Raw genomic sequence first — 27296 nt, forward strand, 5'->3', positions numbered from 1 at the left:
GCGGAGCACGGGCCCTAAAGCGCAGGCTCAGTAGTTGTGGCGCACGGGCTTAGTTCCTCCACAGCATGTGGGATCTTCCCGAACCAGGGGTTGAACCCGTGTTGCCTGCATTGGTAGGCAGATTCTTAACCATTACGCCACCAGGGAAGTCCCCTATTAATTTTTAAAAGCAAACAAACGCAGACCCTGACACTAAGAGACATCAGGATTATTTTCTTGCTGGTCTGGAGAGAACTTCTTACACTGCTGCAACTAGCGTCACAGGCTTTGCAATGAGAAAGGTCCCCACTGGGCCACTTTCTCACCAGAGCCCCTGACAATGAGTTCATTCCCCTCCCTGTGCCTTCAGTTTCCTCATTGGTACAACGGGGACCATGATGATACCTTTGGAGGTGGTTGGATGTCTGAAGGGATGTTACCCAGAATGCACTTGCTTATCAGCACACCAGGGAAGCTCCATCCCCACCAGCAACAGATCCTTCTCCCAACCTCACTGGGCATCTCAGAGGCTATACCTTACAGCCCCCTCCTTGCACTGTGGGCAGCCAAGGACCAGCTCCACACATCAATGGTTCATCCATCCTTGAGCTGGCCGAGGACTCATCCACCCCCCATCCAACCCCAGGGTCGCCCCCCGGGTGCCCCCTCCTAGCAAATGCTCCATTGTCATAAGACTTTCTTCCTCTGTCCCTTGAAGTGGAGACGAGACAGACATTATAATTCTGGAGGGGGGACAGCTGAAGGTGGGAGCTGAGAGTATGAACTCTGGAGCTCAATGTCCTGGGTTCAAATCCTATCTCAGACAGCTACCCTTGCAGGCTCAGTGGTTCTCACCCAGAGCTATGGCCTTATGTGCTGACCCCACACACAGAGGGCCTCCCTTCCTGGGGCAGCTGGACATGCCAGGACACACCCCCTGTCCCTGGCCATCCTGTGCACCTGCTGGAACCCACAGGCAGATAGGCCGTCCCTCTCCCGGGACCACCAAGGTCAGCACGGGGCTACGGGAGGACCCAGAGGCTGCAGGGAGGTGGCGAGAATGCTCACCCATGTGCCCCCCCCGCCCCCCATCCCCAGACCCCTGAAGCCTTGCAGGTTGGAGAAGAGGCAACAGGAGCTGTAAGTAAAGGCTGAGTGTGTTTTGCTCATGTCTGGTGACTGTGTGTTCCCCGGTGAGGGGCCTGAAACTCACAGGGTTCTGGGCCATGTGGGGACAAACGGTGAGTGACTGAGCTCCCATCAGGCACCAGACACTCTGCAGGTTTATTTCTTAAATTCAGCTAGGAAACAAAATCTCAGTGCTTAGAAAGGCCCATGCAAAACAGCATGGGGTCACCTGCTACTGGCCTTGCTGTTCTAGGTGCGGGACGGTGCTGCCGGAGGGAGGGACAGAGGGGCAGTTTGGGTGGCAGGTCCCACGATGGGTGTCCGGGCTGAGCCATCGACGAAGCTGATGGGGATGTCCGAGCCATCCGGGCAGGGTTGTCTCGGGATGTCACCAACCCAGGGTCCGAGCTGTCACTAGCAAGGCTAGCGGGACATTCCATAGGCTGGAACGCCTGAGGTCCAAGAGGCCATCTCAGATGCCAGCCCTGGCCTGGAGGCTTCCCTCAACCCCACTGCTGCCACTCCCCCGTGTCCCTCCAGCAGCCACACCAGGTAGGATCCCCAAGAGGCCTCTGCCAGGGTAAGCATCTGAGCAGTGGGCTGAGCAGCCACCCAGAGCCATCTTCAGAGCCCCTCCAGCAGAAGCTCCGTGGAGATGCCTGAACAGGGACATCTGGGCAGGGGAAACATCCAAGTGGTCACAGTCAGTTCCAGAAGTTTCTGGGGTATCAGGAAGGGCAGGCAAGGCAAGGGAGACCCACCAAGGACAGGAAGTGCAAAAGGCAATTGGCCCGGCTGGGGAGAGATTTCCTGCTGACCTGCACCCCTGGCCGAGGACCCCCTGCCCCCGGGCTGGCCAGGCAGACACCCCTGGCTCCTCAGCTCAGCAAGGAGAGTGGAGGGCCTGCCTGGAGCTCATGCAGGCCTACATCGTCCGGGAATCCAGCAGCCTAGGGAGGACTGGGCTGGGTGGGCCTTGTTAAGGCACAGCTGAGAGGGAGGTGGAGAGGCCCCACTCGGGTTTACCACCCAGTGGGGAGGACCCGCGGAGGCCCCCAGGGCAGCTGGGCCTCCGCACAGACCCCAGCTCCCATGAAATGTCGCTCTACTTTCGGCAGGAAGAGGGCAGGGGAGGAAAGATGGAGGAGAGAGGTGAGGGCAGTCAGGGACAGCAGGGAGGCTGAGAAGCAGGGAGCAGAGACAGACACACACACAGACACAGGAGTGGAGGACAGGCAGGGGGCAACCAGAGGGGGAGAGGAGGAGGGTGAAGGCGGGACATACAGGCTCCTCCCGGGATCCAGTTTCTCTGCCCCCAGGACAGGGCAGGGCTGTCTGGCTCAAGCCCCCCTCGCTTGCTGGGCCTGGTGCAAAGTCTCTGGTGGGCCGAGAAAGAGCGTCAGAGGGAGAAGGCGCCCGAACAGATGCGGGTGTAGACACCCTGATCCAGAGGCAGGTAGTGGCCCTGCTTCAGGTCCAGGAAGAAGAGCCGGTCTGAGGTCTGGCGTGGGTCGAAGCCTTCGTGCTGCAGCCTTGTCTTCTGAATCTTGAAGGTGCCTGTGGGGATGGGGGTGGAAGTGGGGGTGGGGTGGGGACTCGGCAGGGGCTTTCCAGGAATCCCCCCCCTCAACTCGCCATCCTGTCCTGCACCTCCAGGCCTCTGAAGAGGCCTCTGCTAGGACCATTCTTCCCCATTTTGCCTGCCTGATTCCCCCCTGGCCTTTGGATCTCAGCTTCATGCCCTCTCCTCCAGAGAGGCCTCCCTGACCACCCTCATCATGGCCTGAAACTCTGCGTACCCCCTGCCTGGTCACGTGCCGACCCCCCCCCCCACAAGACCAAGAAGGCGACAGGGCTGGCTCTGTCACACAGTAGGTCAGGGGTCAGCAACTTATAGGCCCATGGCCCACCCCATGGGCCAGATTCGGCCCACCATAGGAGGTGGGCCACGCCCATTCACGTACACACTGTTTACTGTTGCTTTTGCCCTACAGCTGCAAAGCTGAATTATTGCTGCAGAGGCTGTGGCCCGCAACTGAAAATATTTACTATCTGGGACTTTAAGGAAAAGTTTGTACTCCCTGAGGTAGACTATTAAAGAAGGGTTTTGTGAAAGACAGGGTTAGGGTTGGTAGAAAAATATGGAGGGAGAATCCCTGTGTGCTCTAGAGTTGGGAAGGTTTTTTTTCTTTTCAAATGAAACTTCAAAAGCACACACGTGTGCCTTGGTGGCAGAGTGGTGAGCATAGCTGCCTTCCAAAAGCACAAACCACAAAACTGAAAAATCAGAGGTGGTAGTGGTGGTGGTGTTGAAGTTTGTATCAAAATTAGAGGCTTCTTTTCAATAAAGGGCACCATGGACAGAGTTAACAGATTCCAAAACAGAAGAGATTTAGAAGGTCTGAAACCGCTAAGGAATTAACATCTAGACTATTACGGGAAATTCCCATAAATCACAAAGAAAGATGAGGCAGCACAAAGACGGTCAAAGATACGCAGAAGAGGGTGATTTACAGCAGAGGAAACCTCAGAGGTGTGAGACGATTTGCTCAAATTTCCTAGTCATCAGAAAACATGCTGAATATGAAGAAATGCACCAAACACTGCAGGATACCCAGTGGGAGTGGGAGTGAGAAATGGAAAGAAATAAGTATGTAAATAAAACAAGAAAAGGGCTTAGCCCACAGTGCCGGCTGGCCATGAACCATTACGTCGGACCTGGCACAGGGACTGAACTAGGACAAATAAGTAAATGACTGAGGAACTAACAGACAGATGGATACACGAAGAGACAGGGGGACGCACCTGTGGTGTCCACCTGGGGCAGGAGGCGCAGGAAGATGGGCCGTGCGTAGGGCGCCAGCACCTTCTGCAGCTCCTGGTACAGGGCATTGGGGCTGAGCTGGCCGTGGGGGTCCGCAATGGCTGCCATGCCTGCTTTGCCCTCCACCCCTGGAGACAGAGGTTTGGCTGAGACCACCACCCTTTGCCCCTTCATGGGACCAGATCCACCCTCCAATGGTGGCCCCTGGCTTCTGATCTCCAGTCCCTTCCACCTGGAATAATGCTCACCAAAGCAACAAACATTTTATGGAGCTCCTGCTGCACTCCCTGCAGCCCTGAGCCACGGCTGATTTCATTAGCCCATTTTCTGGATGAGGAAACTGAGGCTCAACATCAGGCATGAGGAGAGATTCCAGATCCAGGCCGCCACCCTGTCGGGTGCAGTTGTCCAGGTTGTGCACTGCTTTAGGTCCTGCCTACAAGGGTACCTGTACCTCCAAGCTCCTCCTGGCTGGGCTCCTCTGGGGCTGCTCCCAGGACCCTAGAACCACCCTCAGAGCCCCCAGCTTGCCTGGCACGGCCACCCCGTACACGGCCACATCTCTCTGGCCCAGCAGGCGACTCAGCACGCCCTCCACCTCAGTGGTGGAGACGTTCTCCCCACGCCAGCGGAAGGTGTCCCCGCTGCGGTCCCGGAAGTACATATAGCCCAGCTCATCCATCACCAGCACGTCACCTGGCAGAGAGGAGAGGGGGAGGTAAGATGGCAACCTGCCATCCCTACAGCCATCCCCCAGGGTCTGCACACCTGAGAGGTAGGCGCTGTCACCCTTGCGGAAGACACTGTGGGTGATCTTCCTGCTCGTGGCACTCTCGCTGATGTAGCCATCGAAGCGACGCAGCGGGTCCTGCTGGTTGATCTGGCCCACGAGGAGGCCGGGCTCCCCTGGGGAGGAGGCAGCGCTCAGGCTGTGCTGGGCGGGCAGGAGGTGGGGGGCCCCAGCTCCCCGGGGGACTAGGCAGGACCCTGCTCACCGGCCTGGCATGGGATACAGAGGCCCTGGGCATCCCGCAGTGGTTCCATGGTGTCCTCATTGACCTTCACCAGTCGGATGGGGTACACATTGGGCAGGATGCGGCTGTTGAAGCCACAGGAGCCGACCTGGGATGCGGCCAGCCGAGTCAACGAGGAGCCCCAGGGTGACACGGGATCCTCCCCCCACACACATACACCTTGCCTCTCCTGCCCCAGGGCCTGGAATTAGCACTCCTAGTGTCACCCAACTCTGTGACCTTGGATGATCTGAAAGAGGGGGGTATTAAGTGCAGCATCCTGCCAGGAATCATGCCCCCTCTCCCACCTTCCCAGCCTCCCTTGCAGTCATGTGAGGAGACCTGCCAACCGGCCACCACTTCCTGGTCCTTAAAACTTTCCAGGCTGGCAGGAAGTGGATGGCCAAAGTGATCCTGAAGCCATGTAGGGACACTGGCAGAGCTTCTGCCCGCTGCCCACTGCATGTCACCCTGCCTGGCTCAGTTCTATGAGCAGAAAGGCCTGTCTAATGGGTTTCTGCCGCTGCACACGGTTGGGTATATTTGTTAGAGCGGCAACCTCTGCTGGTACGGCCAGAGTGTGCTCTGGGGCTGTCCATTCAACAGATGTGCGTGGTGGGGACTGTGCCTTGTCCTCAGGTGCTGGGGACCCAGCAGCGAGAGACAGAAAGAACCCCTACCCCCTAGGGCGATGTATTATTCTTCTCATTCTCTGTTCCTGACTTTGGATGGGAAGGGCTTAATAAGGGAGAAGGAGGGTCCTGAGAGGGCAGAGTGGAGATAATAGTTGTTGATCATAAAAGCATCTGTTTGCAGAGTGCCTACTGCACGGGGAAGGGGTGCTGTGCTGAGCTCATGTTGTTGGGTGATTAGGACAAACCTAATAAGTTGTTAACCCCATTTACAGATAAGGAAACGAAGACCCAAGGAGTCTGAGTGACTTGCCCAGTATGAGGAGATCAGCACCCCATTTCTGGCCCTGGATCCCCCAGAGCCCTGCTCTCCCCTGCCACCTCCACTGCTACAAATTGAGGCTCAGAAAGGCTGAGGCGCTTGCCCAGGGCAACGCAGTCACGCTGTGAATTTGAACTCAGGGGTGACAGTCACATGACTGGGCAAGCCAGAAGAAAGCAGCCAAGTGCCCTGGCCGAGCTGCCCACCACAATCCAGGCTGTTCTTTGGGGACACGGGGCCGGCGAGGCATAGGTAGCATCGATCCCTGAGCCCCGAGACCTGCCCGGGCCGCCCCGCCTGCGCCCACCTTCCCGTCCATGTTGGCGATGCTGCAGTTGCACTCGGTGGCTCCGTAGAACTCGCCGACCTGGCGCACGCCGAAGCGCTCCGTGAACTCCTCCCAGATGGCTGGCCGCAGCCCGTTGCCCACCGCCAAGCGCACGCTGTGCCGCCCTTCTGCCTCGCTCACCGGCTGTTTCAGCAGGTAGCGGCAGATCTCCCCAATGTACTGGACCACCTAGGTGGGTGGGAAGCGAGCAGTGGGCGCCTGCGCTGGAGCAGAGAGGAGCCAGCTGGGGGCGGAGGCTGCCGCGGGCCAGAGACCCCCAGACCCAGCGACCTCCCCCACTCCAACCTGGGTGCTAGGAACAAAACGGCCTTAAAGATGATAATAGCAAGGAAACAGACCAGGCCTATCCATTCCCTCAATCCCCAACACGCCTTCCATCTGAGTGGATGCATCACATCCCCCATGCCCCTCCAGCAGTCCCTCTATCCCCTCTGCTGCTTTCTGGGGACACCACGTGTGGTGCACGCAGGCAGGAAGGTGAGCCGTGGCGTTGACACTCCACAGGGCAACCCTCAGCCCAGAGGCGATGTGCTCTACACTGTCCCCCAGAGCCCCAACCATCTGAGCTCAGGGTGCCCACAGTCCTGATCCTGGGGTGGGACCACTCTCAGGTGCATGCTCTTTGCTGCCTCCCTGAAGTCACAGCAGGGACCCAGCCCCTGGCCTGGACCCTCAGACAGACCCAGCTGCCCATGGAGTCACCTACTCACTGCCCCCCCCGCACTGCCCCCAGGGCTCCTTCTCTCCCTGTCTTGTGGCTCCACCCCCTGGGGTCAAGTCCCAGATACCCCAGGTGCCCTTGAGTCCTCATCTCCAGGACGGCTTCTTAATGATACCCTCCCCATTTTACAGATGGAGAAACTGAGGTTCACAGACAGTAAGTAACCACCAAGGCTGATAATGTGGTAAAATTTGATATGTATCTGGGCATCGTGGCTCCAGAGTCTCAATGAAGCAGTTACATGTTCAGAATTAACCACCATGGCAATCAGTACAGCTTCAAAGTACTCACTAGATGAAGCACAAAATTCGACCTGTGATCAATTCCATCTGGCCCTGCCGCCCTCACTGCCCCCTCTCCTTCTGACTCCTATGCTCACTCGGCTCTGCCACGTGGGTCTCCTCCTCAGGGCCTTTGCACATACTGTGCCCTCTGCCTAGAACACTCTTCCCCCAGATGCACCTGGGTCCTCAGATCTCGGCTCAAATGTCACCGTGACTGAGAGGTATTCCTTGAGCAGGACTTAATAAGTATCTGATAAATACAAGTGCACTGAGCACTCACTACCAGCCAAGCAGAGAGCTCATCTGTTTAATCTTCCTGAGACTCCATGTTGGAGAGGAAGGCACTGAGACCCAGAGAGGGGACACAGGTGGCCCAAGATCACCAGCTGCTGACCAGGAAGCAAGCCCCAGGCAAGGCAAGATCAGAGCCCATGATGGTTTCTCTCCCTCTGCCCCCAGGCTCCCTCATGTGCTTTGGATGTGGCCCAGCCCACCCCATCTCCAGGATAGAACAAGTCATACAGTGTGGCCAATCAGTCCAGTCCATCCCCAGACACTGATTGGTTCAAGGATAAGCATGTGACCATAGCTAAGCCAATGAGAATAGGCCCTGAGACTTTTAATGGACTGGTGGGAAGACAGGCTCTTTCTCAACTAGAACTGTGGGGAACAATCCTGGAGAAGCAGGGTGGGGAGGAAGCCACCCACTAAGGAAAGAAGAAAACAAGAGGAAAACAAGAAATAGAGAGAGAGAGAGAGAGACCCTCCTTGATCAAGGTGTGCCTGAAGCTGTCCACCATGTGGCCTCCTCGGTTCCATAAGCCAACAAATCCCTTTCCTCAAGAAAGCCAGAATTTAGGTTAGGGCTGGGTTTAGGGTTTTGGTTTAACCTGTCAACTGACAAAGTCCTGCCTAAATACATAGCTGCCCTCCGGACCATCACAGGTAGACGCAGCCACACTCTGAGCAGCTCGTAGCTGTCCTCTTCAGAAACCAGGCTGGGGAAGGGACAACACAGCCACAGTTGAGGCAGCTGAAGGTTTCAGTGACCCTGTGGCCCTGAGGCCACATCTACGTACTGAGAGCCAAACAGCTGATCTTTACTCTGGCCTGGACCCTCGGACAGACCCAGGGCTGAAGGGAAGACAACTCAGGTTAGCTCAGAGAGGCAGACACCAGGTGCCCCAGCCAAGACCTCCTGCCTGCAGGGCAGCACCTGGACAGAAGCTGGCAGTGAATTGTCAACGTGGGACCCCCACTACAACTCCCGAGTCAGGGTGACCTCGTACACCCAATGTACACACCCAAGTGGGTATGGGGAGACACAGGAACTATACACCCGTGGATGGATGATGGGCTGACTTACCTATCGCCTACCCATCTGCTTTATGCGCTAAAAAAGGGGAGAGTTCTGGATTACAGCCTGCTGCCTCCCATGAGGACGGCTGGGCAGTTGCTCTGGGCCATGCCCACTGCTGCAAATAAAACAGCCACGCAGTTTCCCCCATCCTACAGCCAGCCATGAGATGGGATTTCTAAACCCAAACGCACACTCCTAAGTCTTTTTGGCATCCTTGTTAAACTTGACCTTTGAGGATTCCATCCTCTACTCCTTAAAGAGCCCCTCAGTGCCTTCTCTTGGTCACAGAAATACCCCTTCAAGGAAACAGAATGGAATTTCAGGGGCCCGGAGACAGTGAACAAAGCCCGATGCAACACAGCACGTCAAAGACAAAGAGAGGGACAGCCAGACACCACAGGCCTCCTGGTGGAGGACATGACATCACCCACAGGGAACCCTTGCCAAAAAAGTAGAACTTGAAGCGATGAAATATCTAGATCAGTGGTTCTCAACCACAGTCAAGACACCTGACAACGTCTGGAAACGTTTTTAATTATCACAGTTGGGAGGTGGGGTGCTAGTGGCATCCAGTGATTTTAGGCCAGAAATGCTGTTAAATAACCTACAGTGCACAGGACAGCCCTCATCACAGAGAAAGATGCAGCTCCAAATACCCACACTGCTGTGGTTGAGAGATGCTGTGCTTCCACTATGGAGAACAGTATAGAGATTCCTCAAAAAACTAAAAATAGAGTTACCATATGATCCTGCAGTCCAACTCCTGGGCATATATCTGGACAAAACTCTTAACTTGAAAAGATACATGCACCCCAATGTTCATAGCAGCACTATTTACAGTAGCCAAAACATGGAAGCAACCTAAGTGTCCACTGACAGAGGAATGGATAAAGAAGATGGGGTACACATACATACAATGGAATATTACTCAGCCATAAAAAAGGATGAAATAATGCCATTTACAGCAACATGGACCGACCTAGAGATTATCATATAAAATGAAGTAAGTCAAACAGAGAAAGACAAGTATCATATGATATCACATCTATGTGGAATCTTTTAAAATGATAGAAATGAACTTGTTTATGAAACAGAAATAGACTCACAGACATAGAAAACAAACTTAAGGTTACCAAAGGGGATGGGTGGGAGAGATAAATTAGGAGTCTGGGATTAACATATATATACTACTATATATAAAATAAACAACAGGACCTACTGTATAGCACAGGGAACTATATTCAATATCTTGTAATAATCTATAATGGAAAATGGAAAATAATCTGAAAAAGAATATATATATCTATAATGTTTATATATATATATAACTGAATCATTTTGCTGTATACCTGAAACTAACACAACATTGTATAAATTAACTATATGTCAATTTTAAAAAGTAGTTAAAAAAACAAAACAACAAAAAACCCCCACTATGCTTGACCCTACTCCCAAGGTACAGGAAGTGCCAGGGAGAGAGAAGCATGTCAAAGGACCTCCCAGCAATACCCAGACTGGGAAAACACTACAGGCCAAACTTCATTTCTTCAATAAATAAATTACAAGGAGGGGTGGGAAGAGAATGAGGGAGAGACAAGGGGCACCTACAGATAAAAGGATTCTTATAAGAAACATCAACTAGTTGCAATGTGTGGGTCTTACCTAAAAACTGATTTTTAAAAAAAATACAGAAACAAAAAAACCCCATATTTTGACATGGTAAAACACTGGGGATCAGGCCATTGTCCGGATTCCTGATAACTGAGAAATCACTGGCACTTTTTGGCTGTGATAATGATACTGAGGTTATATGTTTGTGGAGTTTTTTCCTTCATTTTTACTCTTTCTTTTATTGGGGTAAAATACACACAATATAAAATTTACCATCTTAGCCATTTCTTTTCCATCTTAGCCATTTTTAAGTGTACAGTTCAGTGTATTAAATACATTCACATTGTTGAGCAGCCATCACCACTATCCATCCCCATAAATTTTTTTTTTTTTTTTTTGGCCACACCACGCGACTTCTGAGATTTTAGTTCCCTCACCAGGGATAGAACCCGGTCCCTCAGCAGTGAGAGTACCGGGTCCTAACCACTGGAAAGCCAGGGAATTCCCCCACAAAAATATTTTTACCTTGTAAATCTGAAACTCTATACCCAGTAAACACAAACTCCCCATTCCCCCCTCCCCTGGCCTTGGCAACTACATCCTACTTTCTGTCCATGATTTTGGCTACTGTGAGTACCTAATATAAGTGGAATCATGCAGTATTTGTCTTTTTGTGATTGGCTTATTTCATTCAGCATAATGTCCTCAATGGTCATCCATGTTGTAGCCTGCGTCAGAACTTCCTTCCTTTTTAAGGCTGAATAATAATCCACTGTAGGGATGAACCACATTTTGCTTATCCATTCATTCTGTTGATGAACACTTGGATTGCTTCCATGTTTTATTTATTGTGAATAATCTGCTATGAACATGGGTGTACAAATATCTCTTTGAGACCCTGCTTTCAAATCTTTTGTTTCATTTCTTTTTAATTAATTAATTTATTTATTTTTGGCTGTGTTGGGTCTTCATTGCTGTGTGGGGGTTTTCTCTAGTTGCGGTGAGCGGGGGCTACTCTTTGTTGCAGTGCACGGGCTCCTCATTGCGGTGGCTTCTCTTGTTGTGGAGCACGGGCTCTAGGCGCGCGGGCTTCAGTAGTTGTGGCACGCAGGTTCAGTAGCTGTGGCTCCCGGGCTCTAGAGCGCAGGCTCAGTAGTTGTGGTGCACGGGCTTAGTTGCCCCGTGGCATGTGGGATCTTCCCGGACCAGGGATCGAACCCAAGTCCTCTGCATTGGCAGGCGGATTCTTAACCAATGCTCCACCAGGGAAGTCCCAAATCTTTTGTTTTAAAAACAGCCCTCACCAGACACAAAAGTCCACACAGATATCCCGTTTATAAGAAATGTCCAGAACAGGCAAACCCATAGAGACAGAAAGCAGATTCATGGTTGCCAGGGGCTGGGGGAAGGGGAATGGGGAATGACTGCCAGTGGGGACAGCATGTCCTTTTGGGGGTGATGGAAATGTTCTGGAACTACAAAGAGGTGGTCACTGTACAACACTGTAAATGGACTAAGTTCCACTGAAGTATCCACTTCAAAACAGCTAATCTTGGGGACTTCCCTGGCGATCCAGTGGTTAAGACTCCACCCTTCCACTGCAGGGGGCATGGGTTCCATCCCTGGTTGGGGAACTAAGATTCTGCATGCTGTGAGGTGTGGCCAATAAATAAATAAATAAATAAATAAAACTAAATAGTTCAAAAATTGAAAACCAAAAAAAAAGCTAATCTTATGTGAATTTCACCTCAATTGAAAAAAAAAAAAGACCAATCCTCATCTTTCAGAAGTTTTACTGACATATCTATGCAGGAAACACGCTGCTATCTGGGGCTGCTTCACAACAACACAGAAGGAGGGATGTGCTGGGGGAGTGGAGGGGGTAGGACGGGGTATCTGATGTCCTCTGGAGCCGAGTGATGGATACCTGGGAATCCCCTAAACTTTTCTGTCCACATTTATGTATATTTGCAACTCTCAAGAGTTAAGTTAATAAACAAACTGTCTTCTATTTCAAGATTCAGATTAGCAGTTTTCCCCAGACCACCCCCCACCACCCCAAGCAGAACATAAAATCCTCAAAAGCACAGCAGGGCAGAGTCATCGCCCCGAGGGATCCCCTAGGATGCCCGGCCCAGAGCCCCCACCCTGTCCAGCTGTGTGATCTGGGCAAGTGGCTGAATGTCTCTGGGCCCCACCTCTTCAAGGTGGGGTCAGCACCTGCCAATTTGCCAGTCCCTGGACACACCCCCTTCCCTCCCCTCCTCACTCCTTCTTCCACCTGGAGGAAGGTACTAGGCACCTGTATTTCCACCCCCATCACAGCACTGAAATCCTCGGCCTGCTCTCCTCTCATTGTGGAGGGGAGAGGAGAGGAAGGGATTTGTCTTAACCCCTACCTGCTCTGCAGGACAGTGGATGCCCTCCACCTCTGCTTCATGCTTATCCCACCAGGAAGCCCTGGGCTTTGTGGCCTTAACCAGCGCAGCGCGGTGACTGCACCCATTTCCCTGCAGCCACCAGCAGGGAAGACCTTAGGGGCACAGGGAGTAGGGAAGGCAGCACCTTAAGGATCTCAGGCAGTCTGTGTCCAATCCCAGCTGCATTAAAAGCCTCAGTTTCTCCACCTACAAAATGGGTATGAGGCCTTTGCCCGCCCCCAAGCAGCTGTGAGGTTCCAATGAGTTTACATGTTGAAGGTTTAGCCTCGGTCTGGGCCTTGAGCACAGAAGCACTGACTACCCACTCCCAACCCCACCGAGTCCCTGGGAGGTAGCCATTCAGAGCCATATACTTGGAAGGGTGGGCGGAGGGCTGGAGGTGTGAGAGGGGGCGGGGCCTGACCGTGCAGTTGTACTTGATGCAGTCATCCCAGAATCGGCTGGCTGAAAACTTCTTGCGGAGGACCACAGTCAGCCCGTAGATGAGACACTGACCCACGCCAACGATGTTCCCTGCAGAGAGTGGACTCGATGAGGGGTCCCCAATCCCCCGCCCCCTCCCCCGCCCGAGCTTCCGTGGTTGTGGTACCTGCCGAGTGGTACAGGGGCAGACAGTCGTAGAGCACATCTGCCGCCTGAATGCTGTAGGAGTGGTGGGTAAATGCCGCTATGCGGTAGTACCTGCAGGGGCAGGGAGTGCAGGGGCTGGGACCCACACCCCCGAAAAAAGCATGGAGTTGGGGGAGTGAGCTGCATACTGAGGCAGAGCCATACCAGCTCATAGGGGCCTTATAGGCTGGCAGGAGAGGAACATGCAACAAATAAAGAAAATGGTGCTTGCTGCCACGAGGGATATGATAGAGCAAAGGGACAGAGAGAGGCTGAAGGGGACAAAGCCAGGGAGGGTGGGGTAACCTGCCTGGGGAGGTGACACATGAGCTAAGGCCCGGCAAGAAGGAGCTGTAGGGTGAGCTAGGGAAGGGCACCCAGGTGAAGCGCAGAGCATATGCAAAGGTCCTGAGGCCAGAAGGAGTCTGGCAGGTTTGAGGAAGTGTGAGGGGTCGAGGAGGGAGCGAGCGAGAGGTGGAGAGGAGGAAAATGACATCAGAGAAGTGGCGGGTGCTGCACAACACGAATACGGCTTTTATTCTGAGGGCCAAGGAGGGTACAGGGAGGTCTGGCACAGAGGAGGTCTGATTTAGGATTTTAAACCTTACTATGGTCACAGACCATAGGGGGCAGGAGTGGGGACAGGAGGAGACTGAGGAGGGGCAGAGGGCAGCACGGTGTCCTGAGATGGGCTGTGGGTTTTACCCAGTTGGTATCAAGATGCCCACAAGACCCCAACAGGAGCTGGGGGTCGGGGGGATCAGGCTGTAGAGAGGACCTGGAGTGGCTCTCCTGCGCTGGGGGCAATGCCCACGGGCCCCTCACCTGCTGTGTACGACGATGGCAGCCTTGGGCAGCCCCGTGGTCCCTGACGTGTAGATGTAGAAGAGTCGATCTAAGAGAGATGTGGGTGTTGGGGACCGGAGGCTGGCGTGAGGGGGACGAGGGGACTGGGTGGGCATCGGCAGGGGGGATCCCACCTGGACTCACCATCCATGCCCTTGCCAGGGGGCTGAGCTAGGGGGGCTGTGGAGGCCTCCTTCAGCAGCGGGTCCAGGAGCTGGGTGTCCGGCAAGACACCCTCGGGACCCAAGTCTCCAGAACAGAACTTGACCAGGCTCTTGCCCAGCTGTCCACTCACCTCGGCCACCACTGCGGCCCAAAACATATGTCATGGTCAAGGATGGGCAGGTCCCCTCCCAGGGCCGGGGAAGCACCATCTCCCTGCCCTGGGCGGCCCCAGGCCCCCACCGAGATGCTGCCCACACCCAGCCTCACCCGCTGCCAGCTCCTGTCCGAAGACCAGGGCCTTGGCACCCGAGGTGCCCAGGCAGAAGACCAGGGGTTCCCGCCGCAGGTTAACATTGAGCAATGCGGCCTCCATGCCCGCCTTGGCCAGACCCAGCCACAGCCCCACAAACTCAGGCCGGCCCTCCAGGAAGATGGCCACCACGTCGCCTGGCGTGTAGCCCAGATGGCAGAATAGGTTGGCCACAGCATTGGAGTAGGCGTCCAGCTGCGCGAAGGTCCAGCACACGCCGCTGCCCGCGTCCACCAGCGCCAGGTGCTCAGGCTGCCGCCGTACCACCTCCTGGAAGATCTGCGGGATGGTGTGGCGGGCGCGCTGGTGCCACCGCAGCTCCAGGCGCACACGTATCAGCACGAAGAGGCCGCTGGGAGGGGGGACGAGGGGACGGTGTCACTGAGTGTCCTGCCCGGCTTCCAGGAAACCACCCCAAGCCTCAGCATCCCCACGTGGAGAAAGCAGAGGAAAAGGTCCCTGTATTCCCAAGGGGGGCAAGCGTTCAATAAGAACCCTTGGGTTGCTGGGTCTCTTGGAGAAACTAAGGGCAAAGGGCCATTTACCAGTCAGCCCAGAAGTAGGCGGATTCTCACAGTTGGCCAGGCCATGCAGTGTAAATCAGAGTCACCCTGTCCTCCTCCGCCACAGCTTGCTTGGTGACCCTGAGGGAGCCAGGCCCCGTCCTATCCTTTTTCTCTCCTGGGGCAGCCCGAGTGCCCTATGCTGACCCCCCACTGCCTCCAGCTTGGACTCCTCATGCCCTGCCTGCCTCAACTGGGCCCTGGGGTCCACCCCCTGAGCTGGGGGGGCTGTTCCACTCCCAAGTTACTCAATGGCACTAGGCACAGATGGCTGAGCCATCCAGCACGTGTGCCCCCACACAGGGGAGGAGGTGCCTCTGCCCCAGGTGAGGCCAGAAGACAGGCTAGCGAGAGGCCCTGATGGCAGGTGTCTTGCTCCTCTGTCTTCACCTGCTAGTAGAGACAAGGGGATCAGAGGCCCCAGGGGAATATAGAACCCCAGTAGAAGGAGCCAGGTTCCTGAATGACCCTGTGGAGATGAGTAGCCATCACTGATGATGCCAGGCTGTCAGATGAGTGAGACATGAACTTGTTTGTGTTGTTTTAAGCAAACAGAAATGTCTTTAGATCACAGAACCAAGAAAGCTAGAATTTCTCAGTGCAGGAGCTCAAGAAACAAGTGGTCTTCTGGCTTTACCTGGCTCCCTGCCCTGCCACCTGACTCTGAGAGGTAACTTTGTGCTGGGTTAAGCCACTGTCAAGTGGGGACCTGTTTGTTACAGCAGCTTGCTCTGCCCTGACTGAGACAGGTGGTCCTCACTCCGCCCCCAGGAAGGTTACCGGGGTGTGGTTCCCCAAATCCTAAATGAACACTTAGAACGGGTGCATTTTATTATATGTAAATTACATCTCAAAAACAACCCATGAAGACAGAGCAGATTGGTGGTTACTAGGAGCTGGGGGAGGGGGAATGGGGAGTAACTGCTAATGGGGACAGGGTTTCCTTCTGGGGTGATGGAAATGTTCTGGAGCTAGATAGAGCTGATGGTTGCACAACACTGTGAATGTACTCAATGTCGCTAATGGTAAATTTTATATTATATGCATTTTACTACAATAAAAATGAATGAATGAATTAAACTCATGAAGACTGTCTGTGGCAAGGTTAAAAACAGGAGTCCTTACCTTCCAGATGTACACCCTGGAAAACTAACAGATAGAAAGATGTGCCACTGAGATTCAGACAGAGGAGGAAGTGGGTGGAGATGAGAAAACAATCATATGAAGATCACGGAAGCTGGGGGATGGGCACATGGGTTTATTACATTATTCTCTCTACCTCTGTAAGCTTGAAATTTTCCATAGTAAAACGTTTTTAACACAGATTTTTTTTTTTTTTTTTTTTTTTTTTTTTTTTTTTGGTACGCGGGCCTCTCACTGTTGTGGCCTCTCCCGTTGCGGAGCACAGGCTCCGGATGCGCAGGCTCAGTGGCCATGGCTCACAGGCCCAGCCGCTCCGCGGCATGTGGGATCTTCCCAGACCGGGGCACAAACCCATGTCCCCTGCATCGGCAGGCGGACTTTCAACCACTGCGCCACCAGGGAAGCCCTTAACACAGATTTTTAAAAAATAAAATAAAAAAATAAATTTTAAAAATAAAAAAAATTTTAAATAAAAATTTAATTTTTAATTTAAAAAATTTTAAAATAAAAATTTTTTATTTTAAAAATTAAAATTTTTAATTTAAAACTTTTTAATTTTTTAATTTTTTTGGCTGCACCGTGCAGCTTGCAGGATCTTAGCTCCCTGACCAGGGATTGGAATGGGCCCCCTGCAGTGGAAGTGTGGAGTCCTAACTACTGGACTGCCCAGGGAATTCCCTAAATTTTAAAAAAAAGTTTTTAAAAATCAAAAATCAAAAAAAATTTTTTTAAATAATGTTTTAACCCTCCAAAGGCTCCCACTGTTTTTTCGATCAAGTGCCTTCCCTGTGGCCTGTGAGGCCCAGCACGGCCCAGCCCCATGCATCTGGCCACCTCATCACCCTCCATTGCCCCAGCTTGCTCTTGCCTCCTTCCCTGATCTTCAGCAGGGCAGAGGTTCCTGCCCCAGGGCCTTTGCCCAGCTCCCACTGCCTGGGATACTCTGCCCCAAGCCCCTCATCTCGGCTCCTTCTCATCCTTCACCTCTCAGCTCCAATGACACCTGCTCAGAGGGGTCCTCCCAGCCCTGCCCAGCTTGGATCAGTAAGACTATTTTAAAATATCCCTGCAAATCCTTTGACAGTCCTCCCTTCGAAAGGTGGGTTCTATTTCCCATCCGCTTGAGTGGAGGCAGACTGAGGGGCTTGCTTCTGAGGAAGAGAATGTAGCAGAAGTGACGCTATGTGACTTCTGAGCCCAGGGCACAAAGACAGCACACCTTCTTCCCAGCACGCAGGAGCCCTCATGCCCTCTCACTTTCCCTCTCTCTTAGGACACTGGCCCTGGGAACCCAGCACTGAGCTGTAAGGAAGCCTAGACATAGGAGATGATAATGATCATTTTTTAAGCCCCTAGTTTCAGAGGTAATTTGTTACACAGCCATAGGTAACTGATACATTCCCAGCACCCACACACCCCCACCACCATTGTTTTATTCCTTCAAAGTGATCATCACAATCTAAAACCGCCATCTTCCTTTCTGGGTTTCCTGAATTCTTGTGTTTTTCCATGAGAGCAGGCACCCTGTCTATCTGTCTATTGCGTCCAGGGCTGTAGTCCCAGCACTAGAAACAGGGCCTAGAATGTAAGGATGATGCTGGTGTCCCACAGGCTGGCTCAAATGCAGCCCAGTCTCTTCTGCCTGTGTGACTGCAGTTGTTGAAGAGTGTCTCCAAAAATTCACGTACACCCAGAACCTCAGACTATGACCTTATTTGGAAACAGGGCCTTTGCAGATATAATTAAGGTAAGTATGAGATGAGGTCAACCTGATTGCCTAGGTGGGCCCTAAATCCAATAACAGGTATCTCTACAAGAAAAGAGAGGGACTCCCCTGGCGGTCCAATGGTTAAGACGCTGAACTTCCACTGCAGGGGTCGTGGGTTCAATCCCTGGTCGGGGAACTAAGATCCCGCATGCTACGCAGTACAGCCAAAAAGTAAAAAAAAAAAGAAGAAGAAGAGAAAACAGAGACACAAGGGAGAGGCTCTGAGGAGACAGACGCAGAGACTGGAGTGATGCAGCCACAAGCCAAGCCAAGGACGCCTGGAACCCCCAGAGGCTGATTTTGGGCTTCTGGTCTCCAGAACTTTGAGACAACAAACTCCTTTTGTTTTAAGCTACCAAGATTGTGGTAATTTGTTACGGCAGCCCCAGGACACTCATACAGTGGGCATGGGTGGGTACATCCCTCTCTGGGCCTCCTGGTTAATGGGGACAATAAGATCCCATGCCTTCCAGGTCATTAGGGGATAAAAGAGATGGATGGAGACTTCTAAGGACAGGGCCTGGCGTGTCCTACATTCTCAATAAACTCTGTTGCTATCCTCTCCCCAGGGAGGTATGCACTGTCAGTAAGAAAACAGAATTGAATTAGCATTTTATCTGCCCAGCAACTTGACTCATACCTACCCTGTAAGGAAGAAAGAGGAACAAGCAAGTTCCAAGAGTGGGGCCCAGCCCAGGAAGTCCCCTGGGGGTAATGGTCCAGGGGAGGAGGCAGGACATGATCTGAGGGCCTTGTGCAAACACTGATTCCTCAAGTGTCTGTCCCGGAGCTGTGAGCCCCAGCAGAGCCCAGAGGAAAGAAAAAGTGCCCTGGCGTCAATGGCTTTGGTTCAGATCCCACTCCACCGCTTACCAGCTATGGCACCTGGGCAGACCCTGCCCTCTCTGGGCCTCAGTTTCCTTACTTGGAATATCAGGAGACTGAACATAACAAGCTCCAAGTGTTCTCCAGCTCAGCAAAGTGTAGGTATTGCCATTGTCCTATTTACAAAGAGGAAGCAGGGCCCAGAACAGCAGTGCATCTGTAAATGGGGAAACAGTGCAATTCTCGGCCTAATACCTGTCAAATGTATTAAGTGCCCAACCAAGAAGAAGGATAGAAAAAGAGGGATTCATCATTACTCTGCCCAGGAGGATCGGGTCCTGCCTCTGGGCTTTGCACCTGCTGTTCCCTCTGCCTGGAGCACTCTTCCGTCCCCCAGGTCTTTGCACGGTTGGCTCCTTCTCATCTGACCACCTGTGCTGGGTGCCCCACACCTACCGCCCTGTCTGCAGTAGTCTTGCGCTATCCTTGCCTCTCCCCAACGTGCTGTATTCTTCTTGTCACTTTCTGATGTTTAAATTATTTCCTCATTTCCTTCTCAAGCATCCTTCTCCCTCATTAGGCTGTGGGCTCCATAGGACAGGAAAAGCACCATCTAGTGCATTCATGGCATGTCATGGTGACCATGGCATCCCCGAAGCCCAGACAGGGTGTGGGGCACAGGAGGTCCTCAAGGATGGGTAGAACAAATGACTTTCTCCAATGCAGACTAGCTGGAATCCAGTTATCTCACAAGCACGGCCAAGACCCCACCGTCACAAGCCTGAAACAGTGTAGTCACCTCCCCGTGGTCTCCCGCCTCCACCCTGGGCCAGGCCCCATTCTCTGTGTAGTGGGGTGAATGGTGGCCCCAAAAAGATACATCCAAGTCCTGATCCTCCAAACTTGTGAATGAGCCCTTATGTGGAAAAAGGGTCTTTGCAGATGTAATTAAGTTGAGGATCTTCAGATGAGATCATCCTGGATTTAGGATGGGCCCTAAATCCAATGACAAGTGTCCTTCTAAGAGACAGAAGAGGAGACACAGACATAGAGAAGAAGGCCATCTGAAGATGGAGGCAGAGATTGGACTGAGTGATGCAACCACAAGCCAAGGAACTGCCAAGGATTGCTGGAAGCCACCAGAAGCTAGGAGAGAGGCATGGGACAGATTCTCCCTCGGAGCCTCCAGAAGGAACCAACCCTGCCCACACCTTGATTTCAGACTTCAGGCCTCTACAACTATGGCAGAATAAATTTCTGTTGTTTTAAGTCCCCCAGTTTGTGCTACATTGTTATGACAGCCACAAGAAACTAACACACTCTGCTTCATCTCCAGCCTTTGTCTATCTTCCTTACCGCTCTCACCCCAGTGCCCCATTCAAGGGGGCAGAGGGGGTGTGTCTCCATTCCCACTGTCTGGGAACAAGTGCATTTCCTGCCTGGCTGCCCCAAACCCTCCTCACCAAGCCACCCTCTTCCTCCATGCAGGCCAGCCTGGCTGTGCTGCTTCCCTGCTCAGAACACTTCCCTGGGAACATAAGACTGTCTTCTGCTCAGTGTTCAAAGCTCTGGAAATCTGGCTCTAACTCTAACACTGCCCAACTCATAGACCTCCCGCCATCATAATAGCCCCTTTCACACCCCCTGCAACATGGGGCCTGGTAGTCCCATGTTCACTTTCTTCTATCAGCATGTGATGGCTGGAGCCACAGCAGCCAATATGAGACCATGAGGGTAACTAACTGGAGATGCCAAGCCTTTGAAGCAAGGATGCCAGAGCAGAAAGGCAGAAGGAACTTGGGCCAATGATGAGATGCTGAACACAAATTGATCAGCCTGAAGCCACCTCCTGCCCCAATACCCCATTGCACATGGCTATAAATGTGCTTTACTGTTGATGCCACTTCTAGTTGGGATTCCCACTACTTGCAGCTGAAGCCTCCTCACGGAGAACACCTCCCCAGAGGAGCTGGTCCACAAGTGCAGCACACCTCCACAAAGTACCACCATATGCTGGACATCATGACAGGAATGGGGACACACAGGTGACCAAGGTAGGCGTGATCCCTGCTGCTATGGGTTTACAGTCAATAATCAAGGAGAAAGCAAACAAAAACAATGACAGTTTTATACGTTTCCTAAGAAAAAAGCAACAGGATGATGTGATCGAGCATGACCAGGACAGACTTCACCCACGGGGCAGGGGAGCCTTGTCTGAGGAAGCAACATTTGCACTGAACTTTGAAGGATGAGAAGGAGCCAGCCATGGGTAAAGCTCAAGGGGAAGTATTCCAGGTGGAGGGCACCACGAGTGCAAAGACCTGGAGGCAGGAAGGAGACTGGCAGGTTTAAAAGAGAGCAAAGGCCAGCGGGAGGAGAGGAGTGAGTGAAGCAGAGAGTAGGAGGAGACGGCCCAAGGTCGGGAATGTCTCTTCATGACTCTGAATCACTCCACCAACTGGTATACTGATTTTGACACATTAAAGTCACACGGGGGAAATGACGGCGCATTATCCATTTGTAGCTTCCAGTGAGCAGAAGATGGGAAAGAATCCAAACATCCTGCAGTATGCGAGGGGTCAGATGAACAACGGTTCGAGCTGAAGCTTACAACAGAAGGCTGCGCACAAGAATGGCGCCCCCAATGCAAGGGATGAGGAAGGACCCTAAAGGTAAATGGGAAAAGTTACTGCTGACCGTGTGACAAAGATGGCAGATTGAGCACTCAGACACTGACTGTTCACAGTGCCCCCCAAAACGGCTAGTAAAAGGACTGAAGTGTGAACTCACAAGGACTGGGAAAATGGAAGTGGAGACCAAATCACCCCACTTTGGGAAGCTGGGCAGCAGCACATGAGAGGTGGAGGCCCCAGGAGGAGGGGGAAAGCAGAATCCTGGGCTGCAGTGGAGGCTTGATGGAAATCTGTTTAAGAAGCCCCCTCTGTGAAATAAATGTCATGAGGATGTAATGTACAACATGGTGACTACAGCCAATAATACCTCATTGCATATTTGAAAGTTGCTAAGAGAGTAGATCTTAAAAGTTCTCCTCACAAGAAAAAATTTTTGTAACTATGTATGGTGATGGATATTAACTAGACTTACAGTGGTGATCATTTCACAATATACCAGTATCCCCTACTTTTCAAAAATTCACTTTAATGCCGCTTCTCTTATTTTTTTTTTTAATGCCGCTTCTCTTTTGCGAAAGACCAAAATTAGTACCTGTTTTTGCTAACCGAAAGAAATCCAAAGAGGATTTTCGCTTTGACAATGAAAGGCAAAAAGTAAAAATAGTGTTCGGTGTTTGTTCTGCAGGGAGCTGTTATAGGGGCAGCACGTACCCGAAGCAGTGAGAGAGGCACTGCCAAGCTCCTTCCCTGGGAACTACACTCAGCATCCCACCATCAAGCTGCCATAGCTTTGAACTGTGTCTGTGAGCATCTGAACTTTATCTCAATTTATTTTGTGCACCCGTTAGCAAGATGCACCCTAAGGTAATTGCTTCTTCCCTTTACACCATTTAGGTTTATGAAAGGTCTCAGAGGAATGCTCTATTTTCGTGTAGCAGGAGAAACCTTTATGCAAATAGCAAATCATTATGTTGCCCACCTGAAACTAACAGAGTGTTATATGTCAGTATCTCAATTGAAATAAAAAAAAAAAGTGGCCACCCAGGAGAAGATTGAAAGTCCATCCACAGGAGGGTTTCTGGGTGGGGCACCTCCCTACAAATGGGTGTTAAGTGAATGTTTACTTGCCAGATGCCAAGCCTCCAGCCCTCTTCCCCGCTGTGTTCCTGGGATGCTGCTGGTGGGGCCTGTGCCCAGGCCTGGAGGAAAGACCCAAAGACACGGCACTGGACTTTCCCCAAAGCACCACCTGGCCAGGTGACCCCATCATGAAGCTCAGTTGACAAGACCCCCTCACCCCATACACACATCCATGCTGAGAGCTTCTAATTGGCTTTACAGCCAAGGACTACCAGACTCCTGGGGATTTCCTCTAATAGGGATGATGGAGACTAAAATAAACAAAGAAGAAAATCTTTGAGGAAAAAGAGATTGTGCAAAGAGAAAAAAACTAATAAAGTCATTAATATCCTTGAAAATGTATGAAGATATATTGCATCCATGAAACAAGAATAGGATGCTATATAAAAGCTTTCAGGGAATGAAAAAAAAAGATCCTGAAAAATTTAAATGTGAGGGCACAAAGAATGTACAACATACACATGAACCCTAATGAAAAATATGGGGCTTAGTTAATAATCATGTATCAACAATGACTTATCAATTGTAACAAGCGTACTACACTAATAAGAGATATTAAAAACAGGGGAAACTGTAGGGGAGAGTAAGGGGGTATGTGGGAACTCTGTACTTTCTGCTTAATTTCTGTAAATCTAAAACTGATAATAAAAAATGAAGTCTATATAAAAAAGAAAAAACATAATTAAAAAATCAATTAAAATAGTCTATTAATTGGAACAAAGAATAATCATAATAAAAAATTTAAAATATGAAGGCATAAGTTAAACATTAATAGAAGGACTGAAAGATATATTTGAAGAAATATCATAGAAAGTAGGATAAAACGACAGAGATGGAAAATAAAAAAGATAAGAAGATAGCTGATTCACTTTGTTATAAAGCAGAAACTAACACATTATTGTAAAGCAATTATACTCCAATAAAGATGTTAAGAAAAAAAAAGATATGAAAATTATAGAACCAGTCCAGAAGATCCAACATCATATTCATTCAATAAATGTTATCAAGCTAGACATTGTTCCAGGCACTCAATAATAGGAGTTTGAAGAAGAACAAAGGAAATAAAGGTGAGGAAATCACCAATGATAACATCAAGAAAACTTCCTTGACCTGAAACCCACCAACAGATCATACAATGGATGGAAATTACCCACCATCTTGAAAAGATCCCACAAGCTTCCAGAAGGAAAAAAAAAAAAAAAAAAGCACTGCAAAGGATCAGGAATCAGAGAGTTTTAGTCTTCTCAACAATAACCATGATGTGAGAAGGAAATAAGAAATGCCTTCAATTTTGAAGGAAAATAATATCCAACCTAGAAGTCTATACCCAGACCATCAGTCAAGTGTGAGTGTGGAAATAAAGATATTTTCATACATGGAGGGTCTCAAAAAATTAAATTTCTATACATGATTTCTCTCAAAGCTAATGAAGATGTGTTCCAACTAATTAAAGAAGTAAACCAAGGAAGAGGACTATCAGGGACCCAGGAAACAGGGTATCCAGCCCAAGATAGAAGTGATGCTAATCCTCAGGAAGATGGGTAGGAACAAGCCTGGTGTGATGGCTGCCCACCAGGTAGAGAGAGCAACTAGAACAGCCTGGACAGACTGGAGGCTAAAAGAGAGACTTCTCCAAAAAGGTGAAACTGAAAGCCCATCTGATGCTATAAATATTAGAGGAGAGAGAGACAGATGTTGTGGAGTTTGGCTTTGAAGTAGAGATAAATACATAGAAAACTAACCAATACAAAGGCAATCAATAACTCCAGACAAAAACACATAAAGTTGTTTAACTCATATTATAAACAAGCGTCCTTTTGGCAGTCTATTTAATGCCACATTTTTTGGTGTTTTTGTTCTTTTTGTTGTTGATTTTGCTGTTTAAAATGGGCCCCAGGCATGATGCTGAAATGCTGTCGAGTGTTCCTAAGTACAAGAAGGCTGTGATGTGCCTTATGGAGAAGATACACATATTAGATAAGTTTTGTTCAGGCATGAGTTACAATGTTGCTGGCAGTGAGTTCAATAGTAATGAATCAACAATATATATTAAATGATGTGTCTTTAAGCAGAATACACACAAAACAAGATTATGTATTGACTGGTTGATGAAAATGTGATCAGAGGCTTGCAAGAACCTAACCTTGTATTTTCCCTAGGAAATACAGGGTTCAGTGGTTTGCTAATGGTTCAGTTTGCTAATACATGGTTCAGTATTTGCTAATTCAATGTTCTCAGCAACTTTGTAGAACAAAACTGTCACAGGGAACTCCCTGGTGGTCCAGTGGTTAGGACTCCGTGCTTTCACTGCTGAGGGTGCGGGTTCAATCTCTGGTGGGGGAACTAAGATCCCGCAAGCCTTGCAGCATTTCCAAAAAAAAAAAAAAAGAAGAAGAAGAAGAAGAAAACTACCACAAATAATGAGAATCAACTGTAATAATACTGGGACAATGAAGGGATGGAAGAACATGTGTGTCTGTGTATGTATGAGGGTGGGTATGTGTACACCATGCACAGGGACAGGAAGAGAGTGAGGACAGGGGGATAAAGGGATGCCAAATCCTCATCTTCCATGGAGTGAGATGACAGATCAAGTCTCAAAGTGAAAAAATGCAGATTTGTCACATAAGCCATTTAGAGACGTGGAGGTGAAGTCCAAAAGATTCAAAGGAGAGGTAAGAATCACTCCTGGAAGGGAAGGGAAAATGTGGGTAGAGGGTGGGGCTAGCAGCTGCCACTTGAGGTAGAAGGCTAGAGTCTTTCATCTCAAAGCCTGCATGGCTTTAATAAAAGCAAAAATTTCAAGTGAAAGTGGAGAGAAGAAAGAAAGCAGGAGGTGAGGAATATGATGGAGAATGTGTGGCCATTTGTGAGCACCAAGAACAAGAAGAGGTCTACATATATTTCTTGGGAAAGAGACACAAGATGCCTCTGAGGAGGGGAACTGCATGGCTGGGGGCAGTGGAGAGAGGGCAGAATTCACAGCAAACCTCTCTCTAACATTTGAATTTTGTACCTGTGTTATGTATTAACTGTTACAAAAAAATAACTGAAAATGTAAAATGTTAAAAGTTAGCTGTTTATACATCCACCTCCCTGGTCAGATCCTGATATCTCAACCATTCAACGAATAAATAGAGGTGCTATGGTGAGCAGCCTCAGCATTTACTGAGCTAACCTTACAGCCACCCTCCAAAGTAGGGTTCTAAAATCCCCATGTCAGGGCTTCCCTGGTGGCGCAGTGGTTGAGAGTCCGCCTGCCGATGCAGGAGACACCGGTTCGTGCCCCGGTCCGGGAAGATCCCACATGCCGTGGAGCGGCTGGGCCCGTGAGCCATGGCCGCTGAGCCTGCGCATCCGGAGCCTGTGCTCCGCAACGGGAGAGGCCACAGCAGTGGGAGGCCCGCGTACCGCAAAAAAAAAAAAAAAAAAAAAAAAAAAAAAAAAAGTTGCTAAAATCCCCATGTCAGATGGTGGATGAGCTGGGAGCTCAGGGAGGTGAATTACACACCCAAGGTCACACAGCAAGTAGAGGACAGAACAACCCAGACCAGGCCCCCTGGCAGGGTCCCTCTGTTCCTCTTCAGGCTTGCCCCAAACATTCACCATGTACCACGTGACAGACCAAGTGCCCGTGCTGCACACAACAGGTGCTCAATTCATGTTTTCTTAAAGAAGAGAGGATGCACAAGGTGTACTCTTAGAGATGAAGGAACTAAGACTCAGAGGGTGATGTTTCATGGGCTAGCAAGGCGCAGAGTGAGGGCCACAGCTAGACACTCTGGCTCTAGCCACCAAGCACCTAACCTCTGAGGTACCCACTGCTGGGTGAAGGCAATCAGCACCAACAAGTCTGAGTGCCTACTATGTGCCCAGCTCTCCTCTAAGAGCTTCAATAGAGCACCCCAAGAACCCCATGAGGGGTACTAGTGTTACAGCCATGGGGAGAGGGCCATCAGCAAGGGTAGGAAGCACAGCAAGCAGCTCCCACAGGGGTGCTCCCTGTCCACAGACAGCACAGCAAAGAAACTCGACTGAGGCTGCAGTGGCTCGTGCTCAGGTTATTCAAGCATTCACAATGGGGCCCAGTCTTCACGGCCTGTCCCTCCCGCCCTCGCCCCCAGCCTCTCTGGAGCACACCCACACGAGCGGGCAGTGGACTTCGGCACTGGGCTCCAGCCACATGCCTGGGTCACCCTGCCTGGCAGCAGCACAAGCCACCCCCACCCTGGGGACAAAGAGGCCACTGTCCACCTCTGGGCCCTTCCTGAGGCCTTTTCTTGCCCCTCTGCTCTTTCTGCCCCTTCCTGCTTTCACCCTGAGCTCTAGGGCACCGGGGCAGGAAGAAATAAACACAGATGAATGTGATCAGATTTCATGTGGAAAACAGAAGATGAGTTAGAAGAACTGAGGCAGGGTGCTTAAATATTTCTGAACCTAGGTTCTAAATGCAGCCAGCCTGCACCACGACCCCAGCACAACACAGCAGCTAAGAACACATACTCTGGAGTCCTGCCGCTCCTCAGCTCTGTGTTCTTTGGCAAATGACTCCCCTCTTGGTGCTTTGGTTCACCAACCACAAAATGGGATTAGTAAGCATTCCTTCCTTACAGGACTGTGAGGACACTAG

The 27296-nt window shown here is 50.8% G+C and overlaps 1 protein-coding gene across 3 annotated transcripts in view; it reads right to left on the bottom strand.

Moving 5' to 3' along the window:
• Positions 1-1239: 1239 nt before the first annotated feature.
• SLC27A1 (solute carrier family 27 member 1) overlaps positions 1240-27296 on the bottom strand; it is a 30901-nt gene continuing 4844 nt past the window's right edge. Inside the window, exons 3-13 of one of the 3 annotated variants that reach the window (XM_082621392.1) lie at positions 14552-14946; positions 14264-14425; positions 14099-14168; positions 13254-13345; positions 13068-13177; positions 6206-6415; positions 4927-5053; positions 4700-4837; positions 4463-4627; positions 3913-4059; positions 1240-2664 (exon numbers count right to left, since the gene is read on the bottom strand). In XM_082621392.1, coding sequence (XP_082477518.1) covers positions 2507-2664; positions 3913-4059; positions 4463-4627; positions 4700-4837; positions 4927-5053; positions 6206-6415; positions 13068-13177; positions 13254-13345; positions 14099-14168; positions 14264-14425; positions 14552-14946 — 1774 coding nt within the window. In that variant the 3' untranslated portion in view covers positions 1240-2506. Of the gene's footprint in view, positions 2665-3912; positions 4060-4462; positions 4628-4699; positions 4838-4926; positions 5054-6205; positions 6416-13067; positions 13178-13253; positions 13370-14098; positions 14169-14263; positions 14426-14551; positions 14947-27296 lie in introns of all 3 variants that reach the window. The other 2 variants (XM_082621391.1, XM_082621393.1) reach the window with 2 other exon arrangements.

The sequence above is a fragment of the Mesoplodon mirus genome (assembly GCF_964341445.2).
Source record: "Mesoplodon mirus genome assembly, chromosome: 5".
NCBI lineage: Eukaryota > Metazoa > Chordata > Mammalia > Artiodactyla > Ziphiidae > Mesoplodon > Mesoplodon mirus.